General features: G+C 41.3%; 1 protein-coding gene across 11 annotated transcripts in view; it reads right to left on the reverse strand.

Moving 5' to 3' along the window:
• Positions 1–22,014, reverse strand: part of USP40 (ubiquitin specific peptidase 40) — a 91,393-nt gene that overhangs the window by 4,862 nt on the left and 64,517 nt on the right. For 8 of the 11 annotated variants that reach the window (XM_063648121.1, XM_054479018.2, XM_054479017.2 and 5 more), the window contains 10 exons: positions 19,887–19,923; positions 18,543–18,607; positions 16,749–16,823; positions 13,523–13,649; positions 11,294–11,388; positions 9,515–9,633; positions 8,385–8,450; positions 5,915–6,125; positions 5,679–5,774; positions 770–864 (listed from right to left, as the gene is read on the reverse strand). In XM_063648121.1, coding sequence (XP_063504191.1) covers positions 770–864; positions 5,679–5,774; positions 5,915–6,125; positions 8,385–8,450; positions 9,515–9,633; positions 11,294–11,388; positions 13,523–13,649; positions 16,749–16,823; positions 18,543–18,607; positions 19,887–19,923 — 986 coding nt within the window. Of the gene's footprint in view, positions 1–769; positions 865–5,678; positions 5,775–5,914; positions 6,126–7,839; positions 8,167–8,384; positions 8,451–9,514; positions 9,634–11,158; positions 11,221–11,293; positions 11,389–13,522; positions 13,650–16,748; positions 16,824–18,542; positions 18,608–19,886; positions 19,924–22,014 lie in introns of those variants that run through there. The other 3 variants (XM_054479019.2, XM_063648122.1, XM_054479023.2) reach the window with 2 other exon arrangements.

Here is a 22,014-nt window from a genome sequence, read left to right on the forward strand (position 1 = left end):
GTGAGCTGAGCAGTGCGAACTGAGCCTCACGCCCCAGTTCCGGGTGTGCAGAGAGCAGGTTCCTGGGGGCTGTGTGTGGCCTTGAGGCCTGAAGAGAGCCGGCTGGGCACAGAGCCTGTGGCTTGGCCTGACTGCAAGCAGCACCTGCTTCCTCCGGTGGCGGTAAGCGCAGAGCCAGACAAGGGCAGCTGGCGCCAGAGCCGGGAGGAGGGAGAAAGGCAAGGAGTCCTGAGCAGAGGTAGAAGACGGCCTGTGGCAGTGGAGTCCTGGCGGCCAGGGGTCAGGCAGTGTCCTGGAGGAAGGGGGTAGCAGCCCTGAAGCCACAGCAGCGTCCCCTGGAGGAGTGGCCATGCTCTTGGGAACCCTGGAGAGAGCGGGAGAAGGACAGGGAGCCCGCAGCAGGGCTGAGGTGGCAGCAAGACGGGGTTGTTCTGGAGACCTGAGGGCGTGGGAACCTGAAGGGAAAGCCAAGAGCCAGGCAGAGGGTGAGGAGGAAGGAGGGGGACCGGGGGGGGCCGTGGATCTGCGGGCTACTCATCGTGCCTCCGCAGTCCACGTGGACTTCACCTGTTCCATAGAAAGATCCAGGAGGAGGCACTCAAGGAGAGGAAAGAACTCAGGGGGCGGAGAAGGACCTGCCACACTGGCGTGCTCTGTGTGCACTCTGAATCAACAAGAGTTTCCGGTCCCTCTCAGTTTCCAAGCAGGAATAAGAGAGAGTCAGAGAGGGCTCTGTCAGCTGCACGTCTGTGCAGACCCCAGCAATTACCTTTTCCTTCTCCCCAGGGCCCGTTGTTTCTGCTTTTCTTTTCCAATGTCATCTCTGATTGTACTGAAGTCATCATCATCGTCAATCAGGAGATTCTACATTTCAAAAGAAGTAATGAACAGTGTTTTCTGACATCTTTTTAGCCTACATTTAAAAGAGGCATGTCTAAAAAACTACCTATATTGACAAAAGAACAGATTCAAATTTACATAAACTAGGTGAATAACTAATTAAAAAATCCTCTTGCTCGATGAAAACAAACTCGGGGGTGGCAAGAAGAGCTCCACAAGGGAAATTAATTTCCAGCCATCTGACCTTTCCCTTCAGCTCCAGAAACTTCCACTGGGAGTGGCCAAACAGGGGGACTTTAAAGGGCTACCAGGCAACATGAAGACAGAGATCATCCACATCAGCACACGGATCTCTCATCGCCGCGCCAGAAGCACAGCTGTTTGCTTTATAGACACTGTCAGTCTGTTCTCGCCTCTGTATTTCATGCTTCTGAGAGGCATGAACTTGGCTTTACTTCCTTGGCATCTCCTGCAAGCCTTAACTGCAGGGTTTCACAAACACAGGCTGCTCCCCGCGTTCCCGTGACTGGGCAAGCCTCCTCCCTTTCCCAGGACTTGCAGGTCGTTTTCCACACGCATGTTATTTCCGTAAATGCTGCCCACAGGGAGGACGCCTCAGGGGCGCACCCAGGAAGGGAAATGCGTGTCAGGAAAGACACAGCGCAGGGCCTGCGGGGTTCGTGCTGGGGGTTGCCCGGGTTGCTGGCTGCATTCTCAGGTGTGGAGGTGGGGAGCTGGCTCTGGCTACACATCGAGAGATTAACCAAGCTCTGCAGAAGGGTCTGGCTACTTCTCAGTGCCCCGCCTCTGCTAGGAACATGTCGTGTCAAATATTATAACCTCTATTCTAATACACTGATATGATAAGCCAATATTATAATTTCTGTTCCAGTAAACTGCACATGACACAAGTTTTAAAAATTGTGGGGAGGCTGAGGCTGGGGAATGGGAGACTGAGGCAGGAGAATCGCTTGAACTCGGGAGGTGGAGGTTGCAGTGAGTCAAGATCGCGCCACTGTACTCCAGCTTGGGTGACAGAGTGAGACTGTCTTAAAAAAAAAAAAAACAAAAAAAACCTGTCAATTTTTTTCCACTTCATTCTATTACCTGCAATGCTTCAGTGAGCATATCCGTGTGTCTCCACACACCTATGGGTGAGTTATTCTAGGAATGCAGCTAGGATTGGGACTCCTTGGTTGTATCGATGGGCATCTGTGTACTAAACTAACACCAAACTGCTCTCCAGAGTAGCTGTACCAACTTGTGCTCCCACTGGAGTTTTTTTTTTTTGACACACGGTCTGACTCTGCCACCCTGGCTGGAGTGCAGTGGCATGATCTCAGCTCATTACAACCTCCACCTCCTGGGCTCAAGTGATCCTCCTACCTTAGCAACCCAAGAAGTTGGGTTTTGCCACGTTGCCCTGGCTGGTCTCAAAACTCCCGAGTGCAAGTGATCTGCCTGCCTTGGCCTCCCAGAGTGCTGGGATTACAGGCGTTGAGCCACTGCGCCCGGCCATGTGTGTGGGAGTTCCCACGGTCTCATTAGCAAGGGCAGCTCCCTGCTGGATTCTGCAGTTCCCTGCAATTGGCAAGCTGATTCTCTTTTCATGTGTTTCCTGGCTATTCTGTTCTCCTCTGTGAACTGCCAGTGATAACCTTGGCCCACTTCTCTATTGGGTTATTTTTTTTTTTTTTTTTTTTTTTTTTTTTTCACAGAAATACAAAGGTTTATAAGAGATTACTATAAAAAATTATAAGCCAACAAGTTGGACAACATAGAAGAAATGGATGAATTCTTAGAAATACGTAACAAGACTATAAGATCACAAACTATAGGAATCCAGGAAGAAAATCTACAAAACACCATTGTTCTTTGCAACAACACTGATGGAACTAGAGGCTATTATCCTAAGCAAAGTAATGCAGGAACAGAAAACCAAATAGAAAATCTGTACCCCTCCCATCCTTTCCATGGGAGCCCCCTAAGTCCCTTGTATCATTCTTAGGTTTTTGGATTCTTTTTTTTTTTTTTTTTTTTTTCTTTTATTATTATTATTATTATTATTATTATTATACTTTAGGTTTTATGGTACATGTGCGCAATGTGCAGGTAAGTTACATATGTATACATGTGCCATGCTGGTGCGCTGCACCCACCAACTCGTCATCTAGCATTAGGTATATCTCCCAATGCTATCCCTCCCCCCTCCCCCCACCCCACAACAGTACCCAGAGTGTGATGTTCCCCTTCCTGTGTCCATGTGTTCTCATTGTTCAATTCCCACCTATGAGTGAGAATATGCGGTGTCTATTGGGTTATTTTTTGATAACAGATTTGCAGAAGATCTGCTGTCTATGCTGGAGAATAACCCTCTGCTGTCTTACTGCGTATGTCTCTCCCCTGTTTGTGAATTTCCTTTTCACTGTTTTTTATGATTTCCTTTGACGAACAAAAGTTCTCACTTCTAATGTAATGAAATTTATTGATTCTTTTATGGTTTGCACTTTTTAAGAAATCCTTCTTGCCAGGCGTGGTGGCTCACGCCTGTAATCCCAGCTCTTTGGGAGGCTGAGGCAGGTGAACTGCCTGAACTCAGGGGTTCAAGACCAGCCTGGGCAACACGGCATAACCTCGTCTCTACCAAAAAGAAAAAAAATTAGCCGGGTGTAATGGCATGTGCCTGTGGTCCCAGCTACTTGGGAGGCTGACATGGGAGGATTGCTTGAGCCTGTGAGGCAGAGGTTACAGTGAGTGGAAATCGCGCTACTGCACTCCAACCTGGGTGACAGAGTGAGACCCCATCTCAAAAAATAAAAAAAAGAAATCCTTAACCTGAAGTCAAAGATTTTCTTATGTCTTCTAAAGATTGAAAATGAGTGCTTTTCACATTTAAGTCTTCAACTGGATTGCCTGTTGACTATGGTGTGAGCAGAGGTAAGTATAGGTTTTATGGAGCCTGACACTGACTCAAGTCAAGCATCCCTAATCCAGAAATCCGAAACTCAATGGAGCATTTCAGATTTCAGATTTTTGGATTAGGGAGGCTCGACTGTTAAGTATAATGCAAATATTCCAAAACCCAAAAAAACCTGAAATCTGAGACAGTTCTGGTCCCAAGCATCTTGAATCACAGATACTCAACTTGTATAAAATTTATTTTATGGTTATGAAAATTAATGAATATGATTTTCCTACATAGATAACTAATCTTCCAGCACCATTCATTGAATAACCCATTTTTAAATGTTGCCTCAAGTATCTGTCACGTTTCCTCACATGTGTGATTCTGTTTCTCGGCTTTCCACCCTGTCCATGAGCCTGTTTGTCTACCCGTGCCTCCATGCTACACTGTCGCCACAGCTGTGATCAGTCCACACTTGGTGAGGCAACGACCCTGTCCTTTTTCTTCTCGCAGTGAGCCGAGATCGTGCCACTGCACTCCAGCCTGGACAACAGAGCGAGATACTGTCTCAACAAAAAAAAAAAAAAAAAGAAAATCTTACCTCTTTGGCCCTTTGCTCTAGTGTACGAATTTATGCTATTAATTTTATTTAATCTAATCTATATGGATTTTCATTGGAATTTCACTGAATTTACAGACTTGGGAAGAACTGATACCTCTACTATTGTGAGGTTTGCCCTCCAAGAACATGACGTGGCTCTAATAGAAGCTTTCTTTAACACTGCTAAATATGTTTTTGTATATTCTCCAGAAGGTTTTATACTGATCTTGGAACCTTTCAAACTCCTCTCTCAGATCTAATCATTTATCTGTGTAGTCTCTTAAATCTCCTTTTTTTTGGAGACAGGATCTCTGTTGCCTGGGCTGCAGTGCAATGGCACGATCTCGGCTCACTGCAACATCCACCTCCCTAGCTCAAGTGATCCTCCTACCTCAGCCTCCTGAGTAACTGGGACTACAGGTGTGTGCTACCACACCCGGCTAATTTTTGTATTTTTTTGTAGAGACCAGGTTTCACTATGTTGTCCAGGCTGGTCTTGAACTCCTGGGCTCAAGTGATCCACCCACCTCGGCCTCCCAAAGTGTTGGGATTACAGGCATGAGCCACTGTGCCCGGCCTTGAATCTCCTTTGTAAGAACAGTTTTATATTTCCCTTTTCAAATTTCTTTTACTGCTCTTTCAATTTTTATTTACTTTTCTTTTGGCAGCGAGGGAGGGAATTCATTGCCTGTGTTGTTTAGTACAGTGTTAAACAGAAGGGGCGGTTAGGGGGATCCTTACTTTGGGTCCCACTTTAATGAAAGTGGAAGCTTTTGAAGCTGTCACGGTGTTGCTGCTAGAGGTTTTGGGTAGATATGTGCATCAGGTTAAGGCGTTTCCTTCTATTCCTAGTTTGCTCTAAGTTCTTTTTTAAAGTCATGAATGAACACTGGGTTTTTAATAATAAGTTTTATTTTATGCTTTTTCTGCATCTCTCGAGTCTGGCAGGATTACTTCTTACATAATCTATTCTTCACGCTGCTCTCCTCACATTCCTTGGATAACCTACTCTGACGTCATGTCACACAGTAGTGTTTTTAAAAACATACTTGCAGGGCTGAACTTGCTAGTATTTTACTTAGAATTTTCCATGTATGGTCAGAAGTGAAACTGGTCTGTATTTTATTTTACTGTCCTTGGCAGTTTGGATACTGAGGTTTCAGTGGCCTTATAAAGTCAGTTGTCCAGTTTTCCCTCTTTTTTATCCATTCTCTGAAACAATTTGTATAAAATGGGATAATCTGTGTCTTGAAGATTCAATAAAACGTCTCTATAAAATCACGTGACCCTCGTGTCTTCTCAAAGTGGTAAATTTGCTGTTAAACAACTTACCTTAACACCAATAGTATCTCCGTCTTTCAAGTAATATGGTGCCCCTTGCAAATAATCTTGTTTTTTTTTCTTTTTCCTCTTGGTTATTTGTTGTTTCTATGGGAAAATCAAACATCTTAAATAAGCAAAACTCAACCTCAAGTTCTCACTAAATTCTCTATCACTGTGAAAAATTGCATAACCTCATTGCTATGCCAGTAAGCCCCAATTTCTCTGAGACAGCCCCACAACTTTACCCAGCTAGATATCGGAAGCCACTCGAACTTTTCGGGAAAGTATTTGGCAATTTCAATCTTCTCCACGGGAAGACAATAGAAATCAGCAACTCTCTGCCTCAGGGAGCCAGCAGTCCCGCCTTGGGCCGTGTTCCACACCAGGTCCAGGGCAGGGGTGTAGGTCCTCTCACCAGGGATGCGCACCTGTGTCCTCAGCAGCACGTCCTGGGGGCTGCATCAGAAAACTGTCAAGTGCCAGATCCAAACAAACAAACAAAACCACGTGGTAACTTGAGGCATAGTGGGCAAAGCTTCTCCTCTAGCTTTTCTGGTTTTTATAAGGAGAGATTTTTCCCTAAATGCTGGATGCTAGTGGCAAACTCTTAACTCCGCACTTCAATTTCCTTCAATCTTGGAATGAAGAGCGAAGTGAAGATCCCATTCTCGGTACACAGCAGAGCCCCCCCAGACACGGTAGGGAACCTTCCTCAGCGCGAGAGAAAAGGAAAGAGGTGGCGGCCTGAGCAGGTATGATGCGGCGGAGAGGGACAGGGTGAGAGGGGCCTGGCCTGATAGCCCGGCAGCTGGCAGGAGGAGAGTGGGCTCGAGGTAGGCAGTTATGCCCTTGACTCTGGGGGCCGTAAATGTGAGCTGCCATGAGGTAGCCAGGGAGAAGAATCTGAGGGTTGGAATTGGGAAGAGAGACACAGTGCAGGTGAGAGACGAGGCTGCAGCTGTGGGAGATAGGAAACCTTAGCAGGAGGAGCAGAAAGAACAACACTCAGCAAGGCAGGAGGAACAGGGACGTGCAGAGGTCAGCACAGGCCATGGAGGAAAAGCTATAGATAAGAACTGGAAGGCAGCAAGGGGAAATGAAGACTGGTTCTTAGGATGCTGAGACAATGAGTGATTTTTAGATGTACTTCTATGAAGTGTTTTTACCATCAAAAGAGGTGACGCAATGAGAGAAATGAAATGACTGGAAGAAAGATAGCTCATGGGAAGATGTGGGCCCATGGAATCAGGGGAGTGCAGAGTGCAAGAGCAGAGGCTGCACAGCCCCATGTCCCCATGGGGGAGGGGGCTGCTGGCCAGGGAGTGAGGCCGAGGCCTGGAGCCCAGCACAGTGCGGCCAGAGGACGGAAAGGGCATTGGCACAGATGCTGAAGTTGCCAAGGAGGGGACAGAGGCTGCTAGAGAGAAACAGGAGGGACTAGGGGCCTCCTTGAGAGCAGGAGTGCCCTGGAAGTTGGTCAAGGACAGAAGAGCACATGGAAGGGGCCTGAGGAGGCACACAGCTGCTCTTCAAAAGAGCAAAAGGCAGTGTGTCTATCAAAACCTGCCACTGCTTACAACCATTGTGATGAAGGGTCAAAATCATAGACAGCTCACACAAATTCCAAGAGAGCTTTTCCTTTAGACTTCATTACAGAAGCAGTCAAAATACACGAAATAACTCATTCATGCACTCACAAAATACAGTTTGCAAAAATGCCTGAACTTGTTAGTCATCAAAGCACTGGAGCAAATGAGAACAAGATAATCATCTTTCATTTATCAATTTAGGAAACACCTAGATGATGAAATAGTCAATGCTGGTTTGTGGGTGAGGTAAAATAAATACTCATACTCTGGAACAACTTGCCTGAAAAAATATTTAACTATTTTAAGAGGTTTAAAATGTCCACACCATTTGATCCTGGAATTCCCCTCCAGGAAACTATTTCTGGTTGTACAACTTGTATTAAGAATACGTTTTTATAAAAACACTAAAACTAAATACATGTTAGACATGGTTGAAAGACAACGTTCTCATATAACAAGCAGACCACAAGAAGGATATTCACATCATAACAGGTAGAGCAAATCTTAACAGTTCATGGTATTTACAAAAGGACTTGTAAAATATTTTCCTACAGCGAAAAAAGAACAAGATGGTTTCATTGTAGACAATTTTGGGTGTATCTTTATTTAATAAATAATTATTGACTATGACATGGGCACAATTACTATTCTAAGTATTAAGGATATAGCAGTGAATAAACCAAGTACTTATATTCTAGTAGTGGGAGACAGATACTAACAAATAAATCAGTAAGTACAGATATGTCAGGTGATACTAGGATGAAGAAAGTAGAATAAGGGGGCAGAGTGACGGGAGTGATGATGAGTCCGCTGGATGGCAGACGGTCCGAACACACTGACAAAGCTGCGGGTGGGCCTCTTGCTGACACTTCAGGGCCATCATGGGGTCAATATGCACCTGGTGATTACTGAAAAATTAATTCTCCCTTACTGTTTTTATGGGAGAGTAAGTCCCAAGTTTTAGACGCCAGACATACAAACATATTTCTAGAACACACTCTGTTTCAAGTTGCTAGGCTACTTAGAAGCAGTGAAAAAATGCTACACTCTCAAGTTGTTAAAGCTGAGAAAGGCAGACGATGTTAAGACACGCGTGTCACTTCACATGCAGAGGAGAATTTCTTACCCCAAGTTTTCTCCTTTCTGAAGGGGCTCTAAGCAGATCTCGATTCTCCGTCCTAGTTTATATTCCCTGATAATAAGTGAAACAAGATAATATTGAGTGACATAACATTTAATTTTCTTGAATTTTTTTTCCCCCAATTTTAAGCTTTTTTCTTAAGCAAAGGATCGTTTTCTGAGTACTTATAAGAACACCCAAACTTTTGGAAAAGGGGAAAAAATGAGACTCCTTGCTGTGGTGATTATTTAGAGACTTGAATCATTTCTTACTAAACATGTAGGTCTGGCTCTGGGAAGATGGCCAAACTGCCAAAGAAATTTCCCTCTGTTCAGCCGGGGTTAAGATTCTCATGCCAGTCACTTTGGGGTGGTAATCAGAACGGATTAAAAGCAGCCTTGGCCAGGCACAGTGGCTCACGCCAGTCACCCCAGCACTTCCGGAGGCCAAGGTGGAAGGACTGCTTAAGGCCAGGAGTTCGCGACCAGACTGGGCAACATAGGGAGACCTCATCAAAACAAAAAATTAGCCTGGTGTCGTGGCACATGCCTGAGGTCCCAGCTACACAGGAGGCTGAGGTGGGAGGATCACTTGAGCCCAGGAGGTTGAGGCTGTAGTTGAGCCATGATCACGCCACTGCACTCCAGCCTGGGCGACAGAGCCAGACCCTGTCTATTAAAAAAAGAAAGAAAAGGAAAGAAAGGAAAGAAAGAAAAGAAAGAAACAAAGAGAAAGAAAGAAACAAAAGCCTCAAGGCTGCTTTTTGCAAAGGAAATGACCCAAACCTGCTCTTTTAAGTTCAAAGTTTCAGGAGGAGGATCAGCTGAATCCAACATTTCTAGGTGAGAAACAGCCGCTCCTACTTTCCATCTCATTCCAAATGCTTTTAAGTTATATAATGTCACAGTCACTGGAGCACAGAAAAAATATACAACACTACATTTATACTTAACATGGAAAACTGAAGGCCTGCTGGAGTTTATGATGAAAAGTGTCACCCAAGTCACAAGCGTGGCATGACCAGGAATTGGCTTTGTTTTCACTCAGCTCAGAAGACAGATTCCTCCTCCATCCCTCGCACCAGCCATTGCGGCAGCAGCAGGGAGGGACAGTGTTGCGTCCAGCAAGGAACCTACCTGAGTGGCTGCCGGTCAGTTCGTAAAAGCCTGCCTGGGAGCTTCCTCTCCACCGTCCAGGCTCTGAGGTGGGCTGGGGACGGGACACCGAACTCCAGGAAAGGGAGCAAGGTCATGGCCTAGAAAAAGAAACAGACATTTCTCCAATGGTTTTAAAAAGCACTCTTCAAAACACACTGTTTTAGAAAAAAAATGAAGCACTACACAGTGGCATCTCAAGGAAAGAGTATCTCAAGTAATGATAACATCATTTTAAAAGTCACAGGAATCTTTCTCTCTCTTAAATGACACTAAACCTGAGTGGTCTTCATATTCCTCTTCACTGAAATCAGCTTGAGAAAGAAGTGAGTTCCCTGTCTCTAAATCTGAGTCAAAAGCTTCTTTTTAATCATCATGTTTAAAAAATGAAACTCTGGAATTAACTTCCGTGTGAGTAGAATTCACCAGGGCAGAGCCTGCTCTAACAGTACAGTGAGGGACGCATCCGCCTTCTTCCGTGCCCATGCAATTCTCCACCAGTGTTTGCTCTGCCGATGAATCAGCTTTTGATTTTGAAGTATTTCAAAATCTTTGGCTGCAATCAGTAGGCCCAAACTGCTTGTTCTAATTCTGAAGGGATCACTTTAAGCCCCGACTGATATACTTAGGTTGGAGCCTCTAAAATTACCAATATTCATCAATTTTTTGACCTAAAAACAGCAATTTTATATCTTTCAACTTAATATGAGAAAAAAAAAAGTATCTTCCCATTTGTTCTCATGAGAATAAGGCTGTCTGCTTTTTCTTTTCTCCTTTTTTTTTTTTTTTTTCCCCGAGACGGAGTCTCACTCTGTCACCCAGCCTGAAGTGCAGTGGCACGATCTCAGCTCATTGCAACCTCCCCGTCCTGGGTTCAAGTGATTCTCCTGCCTCAGCCTCCGAGTAGCTGGGATTACAGGTGCCTGCCACCGTGCCAGGCTAATTTTTTTTTTTTTTGTACTTTTAGCAGAGACGGGGTTTTACCATGTTGGCCAGGTTGGTCCCAAACTCCTGACCTCAAGTGATCCGCCTGCCTCAGACTCCTAAAGTGCTGGGATTACAGGCATAAGCCACCACACCCAGCCAACGTATGCTTTTTCTTGAGGAAGGGTATTTCATATACTGAGGGCGCACAAAAGCCAAACATCAACAACCACTAATCATATATAGGCCCCACATTTTCTCCTCTAAGAGAAGAAAGGAATGCTCATTTCGGTCCAAAAGTAATCCAGCCTTTCCATTTGGATAAAACCCTCCTTCTCTGTGAATGTTAATACGTAAGAAACAACACAATACCTAGAATATCTAGTTTAGCATCCTAACATAAAAGCATCCTAACACCAGGAGGTGTTCTAACCTCCTGGAAAACTGGTAACACAGCTTTTCATAACAACATTTAACATATGGGTCACAATGGTACACAAACAATGTAAATAAAGGGATAAAGTGAATGCTTTACAAATGTTCCAAGAAACCATGTTTCCCTAAAAAAATAAAAATGAACAAAAGCCGCAAGTCACTGAGGATAGATTGAAACAAAAGCACAGCATGCCTGTCAGAGGAGGGACCAGTGAGGCCACGAGGAGCCGTCTGCACCACGGGCATGTGTTGCCTGCGGGTACTTACCACTGAACATGGCATATGACAAATGCCATATCAGAACAGACTGTAATTGAGGGAAAAGGAGATAGAAGAATATATTAATATCTCACTGGAAGAAGCCACATTACCACTAAGTTATGGTGCAGGAAGAAGTCTGACCTGAGACTTCAGCTCCGCCAGCGTGGCATCTTCTGAGATCTCTATGTCTCCCAAGTAGAGGAGAGAAACTTGCGAAGGCTCGTTCCCAGAAGCACCTTCCAAAGGACAGAGCGGGATGTTTACAAGGAAATTGAAACTTATTTTGTGTTTCTGAAATACATTGCCATGTTTTGATATTGTAAATAGGTTATTAAAATTCCACTCAAGAGCCTCTGCATCCAAGTCTTATGAGGAGGCCCTGTCTGGCAGGTGAGCAGGCAGGGACACGTTGTCAGCAGACTCCCAAGAGGTATGTGACACTTATGCCCCTACCTCGAATGTACTTTTCCACATTCTCTCCTTCCTCAAAGAGGACTTTTTGGGTAGGATACGCTGCCTGCATTCTGTATGTTAGCTTCCTGTTTCCTCCTCCTAACACTCATCCCAACCTGTTCCTCGTATGTGTCTGTGTGTGTGTGTCTGTCTGTGTGCAGGTGTTTAATCTGCCTCCTCAAAACAACAGAGTTTTCAAGAGGAGGCAGGCCATCTATCTGGTCTCCCCAGTTCCTGGTACAATGGGTGCCACATAGTAAATGCCCAATAAATGTTTATTTATAAGGAAATCTTGACAATAAGAAGGCCTTTCCAAGTTTGTTTAAAAAAAGGGAAAAACACAATGCTTTCTCATCAAAAACAATATAAAAGCTGGCAACTAAATTTAGACTGTCTTCACTTATTTTTGCTTTAACTGTCTTTACTGCTGAGCATGCCACTAACGCATAGCAAGAAATTACAGAGAGATTAGAAGTCAACTAAGTGCATGAAAAGTTCCTCTTGTGTCTTAAGGAAATTACAGGCTAACACTAGCGGAAAGACAATTTCAGGAAATTCTAAAGAATGAAATATATAATCACATGCTACATAATGATTTGGTCAAAGACCACACATGTGATGTGATCCTATAAGATTATAATACTGTATTTTCACTGTACCTTTTTCTGTTTAGATATACAAACACTTGCCACTGTGTTATGATTAGCCTTCAGTATTCAATACGGTAAGCTGCTGTACAGGTCTGTAGCCTACGAGCAAGAGGCTACATCACATAGCCTAGGTGTGCAGGAGGCTCTACCATCTAGGTTTGTGTAAATCACTCTACCATGTTCACACAGTGACGAAATCGTCTGACGATGCATTTCTCAAAACATATTCATGTTGTTAAGTGACACGAGTGTATTTCCCATGTGTTGTGTACAGATGTATTACCAAAAAAAAGAACCTTTTATTTACTTTTCATGTAGAAACATACTGATTAAACATGCTTTTACAATCTATATCCAATTCTATATGTAACTAGATTTCTATCACCAAAGCATTTTTAGCATTAGTTAACATGAACTAGTGTAACCCAACTAAAAAGTAACTTTATGCCAATTTTATAGCTCATTCAACATTACTCTCTCTATATAATCCTAACTTCAAAGAATAAGGAGATAAGAACTTGACTCATTTATATTAATTTTATTACTGAGGCTGAAAAGATTAAAAAGAAATATAAATAATATACTTCAAGGCACTAGAAAAACTAAATAAGTAAAGCATGATAAAAAGAAAAACACAGCTAAAGAGTTGGGCCTATTAAAAATATACTCGCTCCATTTCTTTATAATGAAGTGGAATGCCTCTTTGTACAAGGGCAACTGAACTCACTGATAGTGACTTCTGCCCAACGTGATGTGTGCGGCTGAGTGCTGAGTAAGACAACATGCTTGTACTTGTCTGTGTTCCTTCTCAGAAGTCAGTGAGATGATATCAAATGCCCTAGAAGCAGTTCCTGAGGGTTTTGAGGCAGAAAGATTGGAAGACATGTAGGATGTGGACTCCTGGTCTCTGCCCCTGTGGGCTCAAATGACATTAGAATTGGTTGAAGTCTCAATATTCTGGTACATGGTGATAAATGGGGCCCCTGTTGCCCTGAGGATCTTGAGAGATGATACATAAACGTCTTTGGAAAGTGTAATATATTGATATAATAATAAACAACAAGATATACAGTGCTTTACAGAGGTTACAGAGCACGCACAGAAATGGCACCGTGTTATTATTATGTGATGTCTGGAATGACTTATGAAATTAATAGGTCTTGATTTTCAAGATCTTACATTTTAAAAATAAATATTTCAATTGACTCTCAGAGCACAGGCAGTCAGTTTACTTATCTTTATGATGCACTGGCTGCTGAAATCCCACCTTGGCTGGAAGCGGCTCTCCAAACTCTGCCCCGAGAGGAAGTATAGTTGGTCTGGTCCTGATGACTCTCCCAGTGTCCTGAGGGACCCTGAAGCTGGTACCACCAGATGGGCACCTTCAGGAAACCCTGAAGAATGGAGCATGTTTAACTGCTGTGATTACAAAGATTAAGTGAAACTCCACTTTTACTTCCATAGAAACATCTTGATGACCTAAGATGCTCTTGAACTTATCATTTTTCCTCTTAGATTTATTAACTGTCATAAATTAGACTTGTTTTTACAATCAAAAATTTAAAATCATAAAAATCAGACTTTGGGGTGACTGGACTAAATGTCCCTTGCTTAGAAGTATCTTAGTAGATAATATAAATGAGAAGCATAAACAAGAACAATGCATTTGCTTGAACACACTATACCAGCGTTTCCAGGCGCTGTCCAAGCGCTGCTGGCCCAGGATACCAGTCCCAGCAGCACCGTTTATCACACAGATGCAAGAGCCCATTGATCTAAGTTGGGTTTCTGATTCTAACTAAAGGAAATAAACCCACTGTCTTATACATACCCTGTAATCTCAGTTTTACTTATTTAGCTAGTTCTTCCCACCTCATTTTTTGTTAGTGAAGAATTTTAACAGGTTTATTAAGAGATAAAAGGTGCTATTGTTGCAGCACTTAATTTCCAACAATAGAAGATGAGAATAAAAATTAACCACCTAAAACATTTTAAATAGATAGTTCAAGAAATGTGCATTAGAATATTTTTCTGTTTATCAGATTAGTGAAGATTAACAAATATTCGACCTTCATTCGATTAAATAAATGTAAATCAGAACAACAAAATTCCATTTTTTTTTCACCTAGCAGACTCAAAAACCAGAAAATTATGTTGGTGAAAATATGGGTAAACTTGAACACTTGTAAGTTGGTAGCAGGAATATAAACTGCTGAGAAGTTTCTGTAGAATAATTTGCCTGTACCTGTCATATTTTAAAATGTGCAAGTCCTTTGACCCAGCCATTCCACGTTTAGGAATTTACATTCTGATATACTAGTGCATGCATAGAAAGCCACATATGCAAGAATATTCTTACAAATTGTTTATGGGACCAAAAACCATGAACCAACTTCAAGGACCCTCTTTAAAAGATTTTTGGCTGGGCTTGGTGGCTCACAGCTGTAACCTCAGTACTTTGGGGAAGCTGAGGTGGGAGGCTCAATTAAGCCCAGGAGTTTAAGACCAGTGTGGGCAACAAAGCGAGACAAAAATAAAAAAATGTTTAAAAATTAGCCAGGCACAGTGTGCCTGTAGTCCCAGCCCAGGAGATCGAGCTTGCAGTGAGCTATGATCATGCCACTGTACTTCAGCCTGGGTGACGGAGCCAGACCCTGTCTTAAAAAAAAAAAAAAGACTGCGCAATTTCAGTTCTAAGAATTTATCCTGTAGATATACTCATATACAAGCAAAATGGCATATATATAGATATAATAGATATATTTTTTACATTGTTACTTGTATCAACAAAAGACTGGAAATGACCTAAATATTCTTCAAAAAGAGACTGGTTAAATAAATTATAGTCCTCCAAACAATGGAATATTATGAAGCTACTAAATTGAATGAGATAGCTTTACAGCATATACTAGGAGATAAAATATTAATGAAAAAAATCTAGGTACAGAACAGGTTGCCTAGCAAATAATCTTTTGTGCAAATAAAAAGGCATAAATCTGTATATGTGTGGATATATATGCTATGTATATACATAGTGAACCATGTATTTAAAATATTTTACATGGTTAGTCTTCATATTCTCATTGTCTATTGTTTGAAATTAAGTGTTGTAACAATAACACCTTTTATCTCTCTTTTTGTTTTTTTTTTCTTTTTAAATTTTTATTGAAAAGAGACAGGGTTTCACCATGTTGCCCAGGCTGGTCTTGAACTCCTGAGCTCAAGCGATTTGCCTGCCTTGGCCTCCTAAAGTACTGGAATTACAGGCATGAGGCACCGTGCCTAGCCTACCTTTTATCTCTTAATAAACCTATTAAAATTCTTCAGTAACAAAAAATGAGGTGGGAAAAGCTAGCACACTTCAGTGTGTGCAAGTGTGTGTGTATATTAAAAAGCAAAGGCCTTTGAAAGGATGCAGAGAAAAGCAGCTGCCTGTCGGGGAGAGGACGCTGGGTGGCTGGAGTCAGAGATAGTAGGGACACTTGCTTTTCCTGGCCCAGCTTTTCATAACACTTGGAATTTTGTATCAGGAGTATTGCCTATTCAAAAATTAACTTTAGAGATCATTGTACAAAATATAATAGAATTCTACAAAGTTATGAAAATGAATAAGGTAGGTGTGTATGTGCTGATATGAGGAGCTCCGCAAGATACAGTAAGTGAATAAAAGCAAACAAAACAAGTGTAAAACAATGTAGCGAATACATTAAAAAGGATATGCACATATTTGCCTTCAGCAAACAAATACATGTAATGTTTTTCTTAGAAGGATACAGGAGGAAAAATCAGCTAACTGTGGCTCTCTCTGCAGAGAAAAGGTGTAGGAGTGATTTCTGCTTTTCATGTCATAGCCTTCTGTACTGTCTGACTTTTCTAATCATCAGCAAATAGTTATCTGAGTCTTGGAATCTGGGGCCATTTGTTTCTCTTTTGGGTTCACCTTTACGTGCATCCTCAGTTTAAAAGAAACGATATTGGTTTTAGAAAGCAGTGCTATGCAATGCTTACGAAAGGGCAGTGAAATGAGCCCTCTCATATGCTACTGCATATAACATCAAGGCTTTAAAGAGGTCACACCTTTGGACTTAGGAATTCCACATTTAGAACTATTTTCAGAAGGACTTATTTCAGTACTATTTATAAAAACAAAATGTTAAAAACAAGGTAAGTTTCCAACAATGAGGCTATAGATGAATTAAATTGGTAAAACATTACCTTGGATATGATGATTATTTTTGGATTTTATGAGAAGGTTAAAATGTCAAATATAAAAAGTAGGAAATGAAAATGTTATATATAATTGATTTTACTTTTGTGTGAGAATATTTACAAGTTAGGAAACATATCTGATTGATAGCATTTGGGGAAAGTTCTCCCTTCTCTTTATGACTGTCTGAATTTCCCCGTTTTCCCTAAATGAGGCTATATCATCTCTGTAATCAGGTAATAATAATTATTACTTATGAGATGTCTATTCAGAAGTAAAATCTTACCGGAGGAGGAAGTTGTCCTTCAATTAAAAGCAAAGTATCTCCAGAACATATCAGAAGTTCTTTCAGTGTTGCATCCTGGGAAGACAGAAATGCTTGTTTGTCACTTATGATTCTGAAAGGAGCAGATCCTTGGATCTTTTTAAAACCCCACGCCTCTATTATCTTTTCAAAAATTAAATGAATAATAAAGCAGATATGGAAGACACAGGAAATAAGCTAAGACTATAAAATCAGTACAGCATTATTTGTTAAATTGTGGGGGCATAAGCTGTAAGTTTGACAAAAGATCTGAGGCAAGGGAGTTAGATGAGATGAGAAATGAGAGACTGATTTACAGAAGATGAAATTTTAATTAATCCTAAAAAGATGGGTTGGATTTGGAAAGCTAGAGAAAATAAGAGAAGGAATTTCTCACAAAAAAAAGGACAAGGGCCAAGTTAAGGTTGATAGTAAATATGGCTTGTTTTGGTAAAGCGCTGAGGCTACACTGATTCGAGTGGAAAGTACCAGGAGGTCACACCGGACTGGATGGGCAGGCACTAACCACAGGACATGGAACAGAAATAAAGGAGCCACACAAGATTTCTGAGGAGATTTTCCAGATCAATTTGACTGCAATACGCATGACATCGAAGCAGGGAATGCCTGGGCCCAGGAAAGCCATAATAATTTAGGTGAGAGGCATACGAAGGCTTGGACCTGGAGCCAAGCGTGGGAATGGTCAGGGAAGGGGTGGAAAAGCTGACAGTTTGGAGGCTGAGAGAAAACATGAAGAATGAAAGATAAGGAGGATAAACCATATTTTACTCTTCAAGATTAGGATGGGAAAGATACCTGGCAAGGCTGGAACGAGAAGCCAGTTCCAAGGGTAATGAGTTGGCTTCTAGCTGAATTCTTTGATGCCAATTTGGGAATTAATAGAGAAGAAAATGCTGAAGCTATTTGGATAAATATATTCTTCTGACATCCAAATTTTATGTCCTAAAGATGCTTTGAGGTCCACTTCTTACTCCAGGCAGTCAAACTCCTGGCCAGGCCCCAAGAGGGGCCTCTCGCTATTGACTTACTGACTGCTAAACAGCAAACAGCATTCCAGGGCAAGGCCCCAGCATACCTGCCTAAATCAACCTTCTGCTGGCATTCAGTGCCCCTTCTTACAGAACAGGAAGCAGGCAGGTGAAGACTGGGGAAAGGGCAGCTGATCACAGCTCCCTCAGACTCCCCACAGAGCTTTATTTTGGGTCTACTTCTAAGGCTACGCGTTTGAACTGGGAAATATCATGCTATTTGGACCAACAAGATGACTAACCAGATTCCAACTATCCTGTGATAAAATTATTCCTAAGGCTACCCTAAGAGTTTGGCTGGATTGAGAGTGTGGACCAAAGCCTAACTTAGGAATGGTTGGTAAGAAATTCTGCCATTACCTTACAGAGAAACTCTGAGATCAAAACATTCAGGGGCCAAAACTTCAGAGTGTATTATAAAATTCCTTCATGAGCTCAAATGTCATTTGTTCTGTGAAGTTCTCTGCCTTCTCATGAACTGCTCCTCCTAGAGGCATACTCTCATGGCAAGGGGGTTTACCACAGATGTCAGAAATGTTCCCACTGCACTGTGACTTCCCCTTTATCAAAAAACTATAGTAAGAAAAAAGTAAAATAGACCCATTCATAGATATTTGTATCCTACAGAAAGTAATTAAAGCTTTCTCATGAGTGGAATGGGTACCTTGTACGAAAATATGACATAAATGTAATCATATGAAAGTACAATGTATAGAAATCATCTTACTTCTTCACATAAAGGCTCCCCAGCTTCATAGCACCAATCCATTTTTCGTAAATGCCAGGCATCTCCTATAAAGGAATCAAAATCGGGATTAAAAAAAAATTCGAGGTTAAGTGAAACGTTGCGTGTAACTTCTAGAAGAATGTCTTGCACCCAGAGCACCTTAACTTCCTTTCCAGATAATAAAGCTATGGGCCTCCACGTTAATGAAGTCTGAGAACAGCAAAGTGTGCTACTGAAATCAGAATGGCTCATCAAGCTCACTGACATGATCTTACCTGGAAAGTTGCTTCAGTTATCTTAGATTTATTTTTTTTCATTCATTTTACATTCCCTCATCTATACCACAAAAATACTGACATGAAACAGAATGCACTGAAATTTGGAATCAATGAAATTGAAAGGAATCAGTGGAAGACTGCGTGGCTCCAGGTGGTGTACATCTTAGCATTATTTCTTTTTATTTTTTTATTTTAAGTTCTGGGGTACATGTGCAGGATGTGCAGGTCTGTTACACAGGTAAACGTGTGCCATGGTGGTTTGCTGCACCTATCAACTCATCACCTAGGTATTAAGCCCAGAATGTATTAGCAATTTTTCCTGATGCTCTCCCTCCCCCACTCCCACCCCCCCTCCCCACACCAACAGGCCCCAATGTGTGTCATTCCCCTCCCTGTGTCCATGTGTTCTCATTGCTTGGCTCCCACTTATAAGAAAGAACATGTGGTGTCTAGTTTCCTGTTCCTGCATTAGTTTGCTGAGGATAATGACTTCCAGCTCCATCCATGACTCTGCAAAGGACATGATCTCATTCCTTTCTATGGCTGCATAGTATTCCATGGTGTATATGTACCACATTTTCTTTATCCAGTCTATTATTGAAGGGCATTTGGGTTGATTCCATGTCTTTGCTATTGTGAATAGTGCTGCAATGAACATACATGTGCATGTATCTTTATAACAGAATAATTTATATTCCTTTGGGTATATACCCAGTAATGGGATTGCTGGATCAATGGCATTTCTGGTTCTGGGTCTTTGAGGAGTTGCCACACTGTCTTCCACAATGGTTGACCTAATTTACATTCCCACCAACAGTGTAAAACATTCCTACTTTGTACCTTTGCTGGATCCTATCTAAGTTCTCTACTCAGAGCTATACCATTAGTTTTCTTTCAGCATGCCAAAAAGAACCAGGAGAATTAATTATGTACATACGGAAGTGTAAACTACTTTTTATTTCTCCACACCCTATAAATTTTTTTTCCTACAACCCTGGAGAAAAAAAAAGTCTAAAAATTTTTTATTAGGCTTTTAAGTAATATGTCATCATGGTAAGTAACTTACCTTGTAGGCCAGATTTCTTCAGCATTAACTTTAAACACTGTAAAGAAAAACAATTCCAATGTTAGTTTTCTGTTTCTGAGTTACAGTTCTAGGACAAACACCCTTTTTGGACCCTAGGCCTATTTAAGTCTGACTATATTTAATGATTCTTGAATAGGTAAAGATAGACATAGTTAAGAAGATAATACATGAGTCAGCTTTCCTTTCTAAAGGCTAGATGGGGCCAACTCAGGAAGAGGAAAAAGCAGTTTCTGGTGTTTGCAAGCAGGACTTAGTTCAAAGTTTCATCCACCAACTCCCAGGTTTGAACCATGACTTTCTTCCCTATAAGGATTAACTGTGTGTCTTTGGCCAGATATGATTAATCAAGCTAATTTCATAGACATTAAACTCGGAATCCTATAAAAGGCAATTAGCCTTTATTTAACATCCATGAAACACAAGTGATCATATAAAAACTCACAAGAATTGTGCAAGCTGTGACATCATGGCATAATGCAAAAATGAGACAATATTAACAAAAGTTTAAATAAAACAAAAATAGTAATTAAAACAATTTCTTGAGGGAAAAACATTGCTAATTAATTCTTGGACAAGCGAGCAAATACAATTTTATTTCTATTACACTAGAGCAAAAGAAAGCAAAAATAAGGACAGTCACTGCTGTACTGTTTGTAATAAAAGACAAATGGCAAAAAAAAAACCCCACCAAAATACACATTAATGGGAGATTTTTTAAAAAGTAGGAAATGTCTTAAAGCAGTTCAAAGAAAAAAACAGATTCATATATATTGGTCTTAAAAGATCTTTAAAATATTTTGAGTGAAACAAAGTTCTAGTATAATACATGCAAAGTGATCCTATTTATAATTTAAAAGAAATCACAGAAGCAAAGCACACTCTTCATTTCTATATGTATGTATATAGACACATGCTGGTATAGGCACAGCAAAGGTCTGGAGGGACACACACTCTACTGCTATGGATAAGATGATGTTATCTGATTGCAACAGTGACTTCTAGAGAAAGGACTAGAATAGAGTGGTAACCAAGGGGGATTGTTAATCCCCTAGAAGTTTAAAAAGTGAGAAGAAATCCATGATTACTTGTATGACAAAAAATAAAATAAGGCTTTAAAATATAATATAGATTGTTTAGAAAATAAAACAATAAAAACACAGTATACTAAAATATGGTGGATGAATGAAAGCAAGCTTATATTCTAAGAAAACTTAGTCTTAAACATTGTATTTAAGAAAAACAATCAAACAATGGAGCAATCAACTTAACTGTGTTTTAGGAAGGGGAAACAGCATAAAAGCCTTATTTCAGAAACAGCAAGAAGGCCAGTGTGGCTGAAGCACAGTGAGTAAGAGGGGGAAATGGTTGGAGGTTTGAAAATATAACAAAAATGATACCAGAGAACCAGATCACATAGGCCCTTGTGCAGACATTCAAGACTTCACCTCTTACTCTGGGTAAAATGGGAAACCACAGGAGGGTTGTGAGTATAGGAGTGACTAATCTCTCTTACATTTTAAAGGATCACTCCACCTTTTTGTAAGAATAGACCCTGGGAAGTGCAAGGCTATAAGGAAGGAGGTCAGTTAGGAAGCTGATGGATGAAATTCATTTCAGATGAAAAAGATGACAGGTTTGACAGGGTGGTAGCAATGAACAGAATGAGATGTGGTCAGATCCTAGATAAATTTTGATGGTAGAACCAAAAAGATGTCCTTGTGAAACTGAATGTGAAGTAAGAAAGAGAAGAATCAAGGATGACTTCAAGGCTTTCAGCCTAAGCAAGTAAAAAATGGAGTTGCCATTAACTGAAAAAGAGAAAAATATGAGCGGGTTATGTTTCAGGGGGAATAAGAAGAGTTTTACTGTGAATATGTTCTTGGTTTGGATGATTGTTAGACAACCAAGTGGCAGTTGGATGTTCTGGGCCAAGGTCCAATCTAAGAACTGGGCAGCAGAATGCTCAAAGATAGAGAAGAGGAGGAGACAGCAAACTGAGAAGGGTAGGCCAGTGGGATATAAGGAAAACCTGGAGTTGTGGTCTTTTGGAGCCCAGTGACAAAAGTGTTTCAAAGAATAGAGTCATCAGGTACATCAAATGTTGCTG

This window comes from Pongo pygmaeus, chromosome 11 (genome assembly GCF_028885625.2).
Source record: "Pongo pygmaeus isolate AG05252 chromosome 11, NHGRI_mPonPyg2-v2.0_pri, whole genome shotgun sequence".
NCBI classification, from domain to species: Eukaryota; Metazoa; Chordata; class Mammalia; order Primates; family Hominidae; genus Pongo; species Pongo pygmaeus.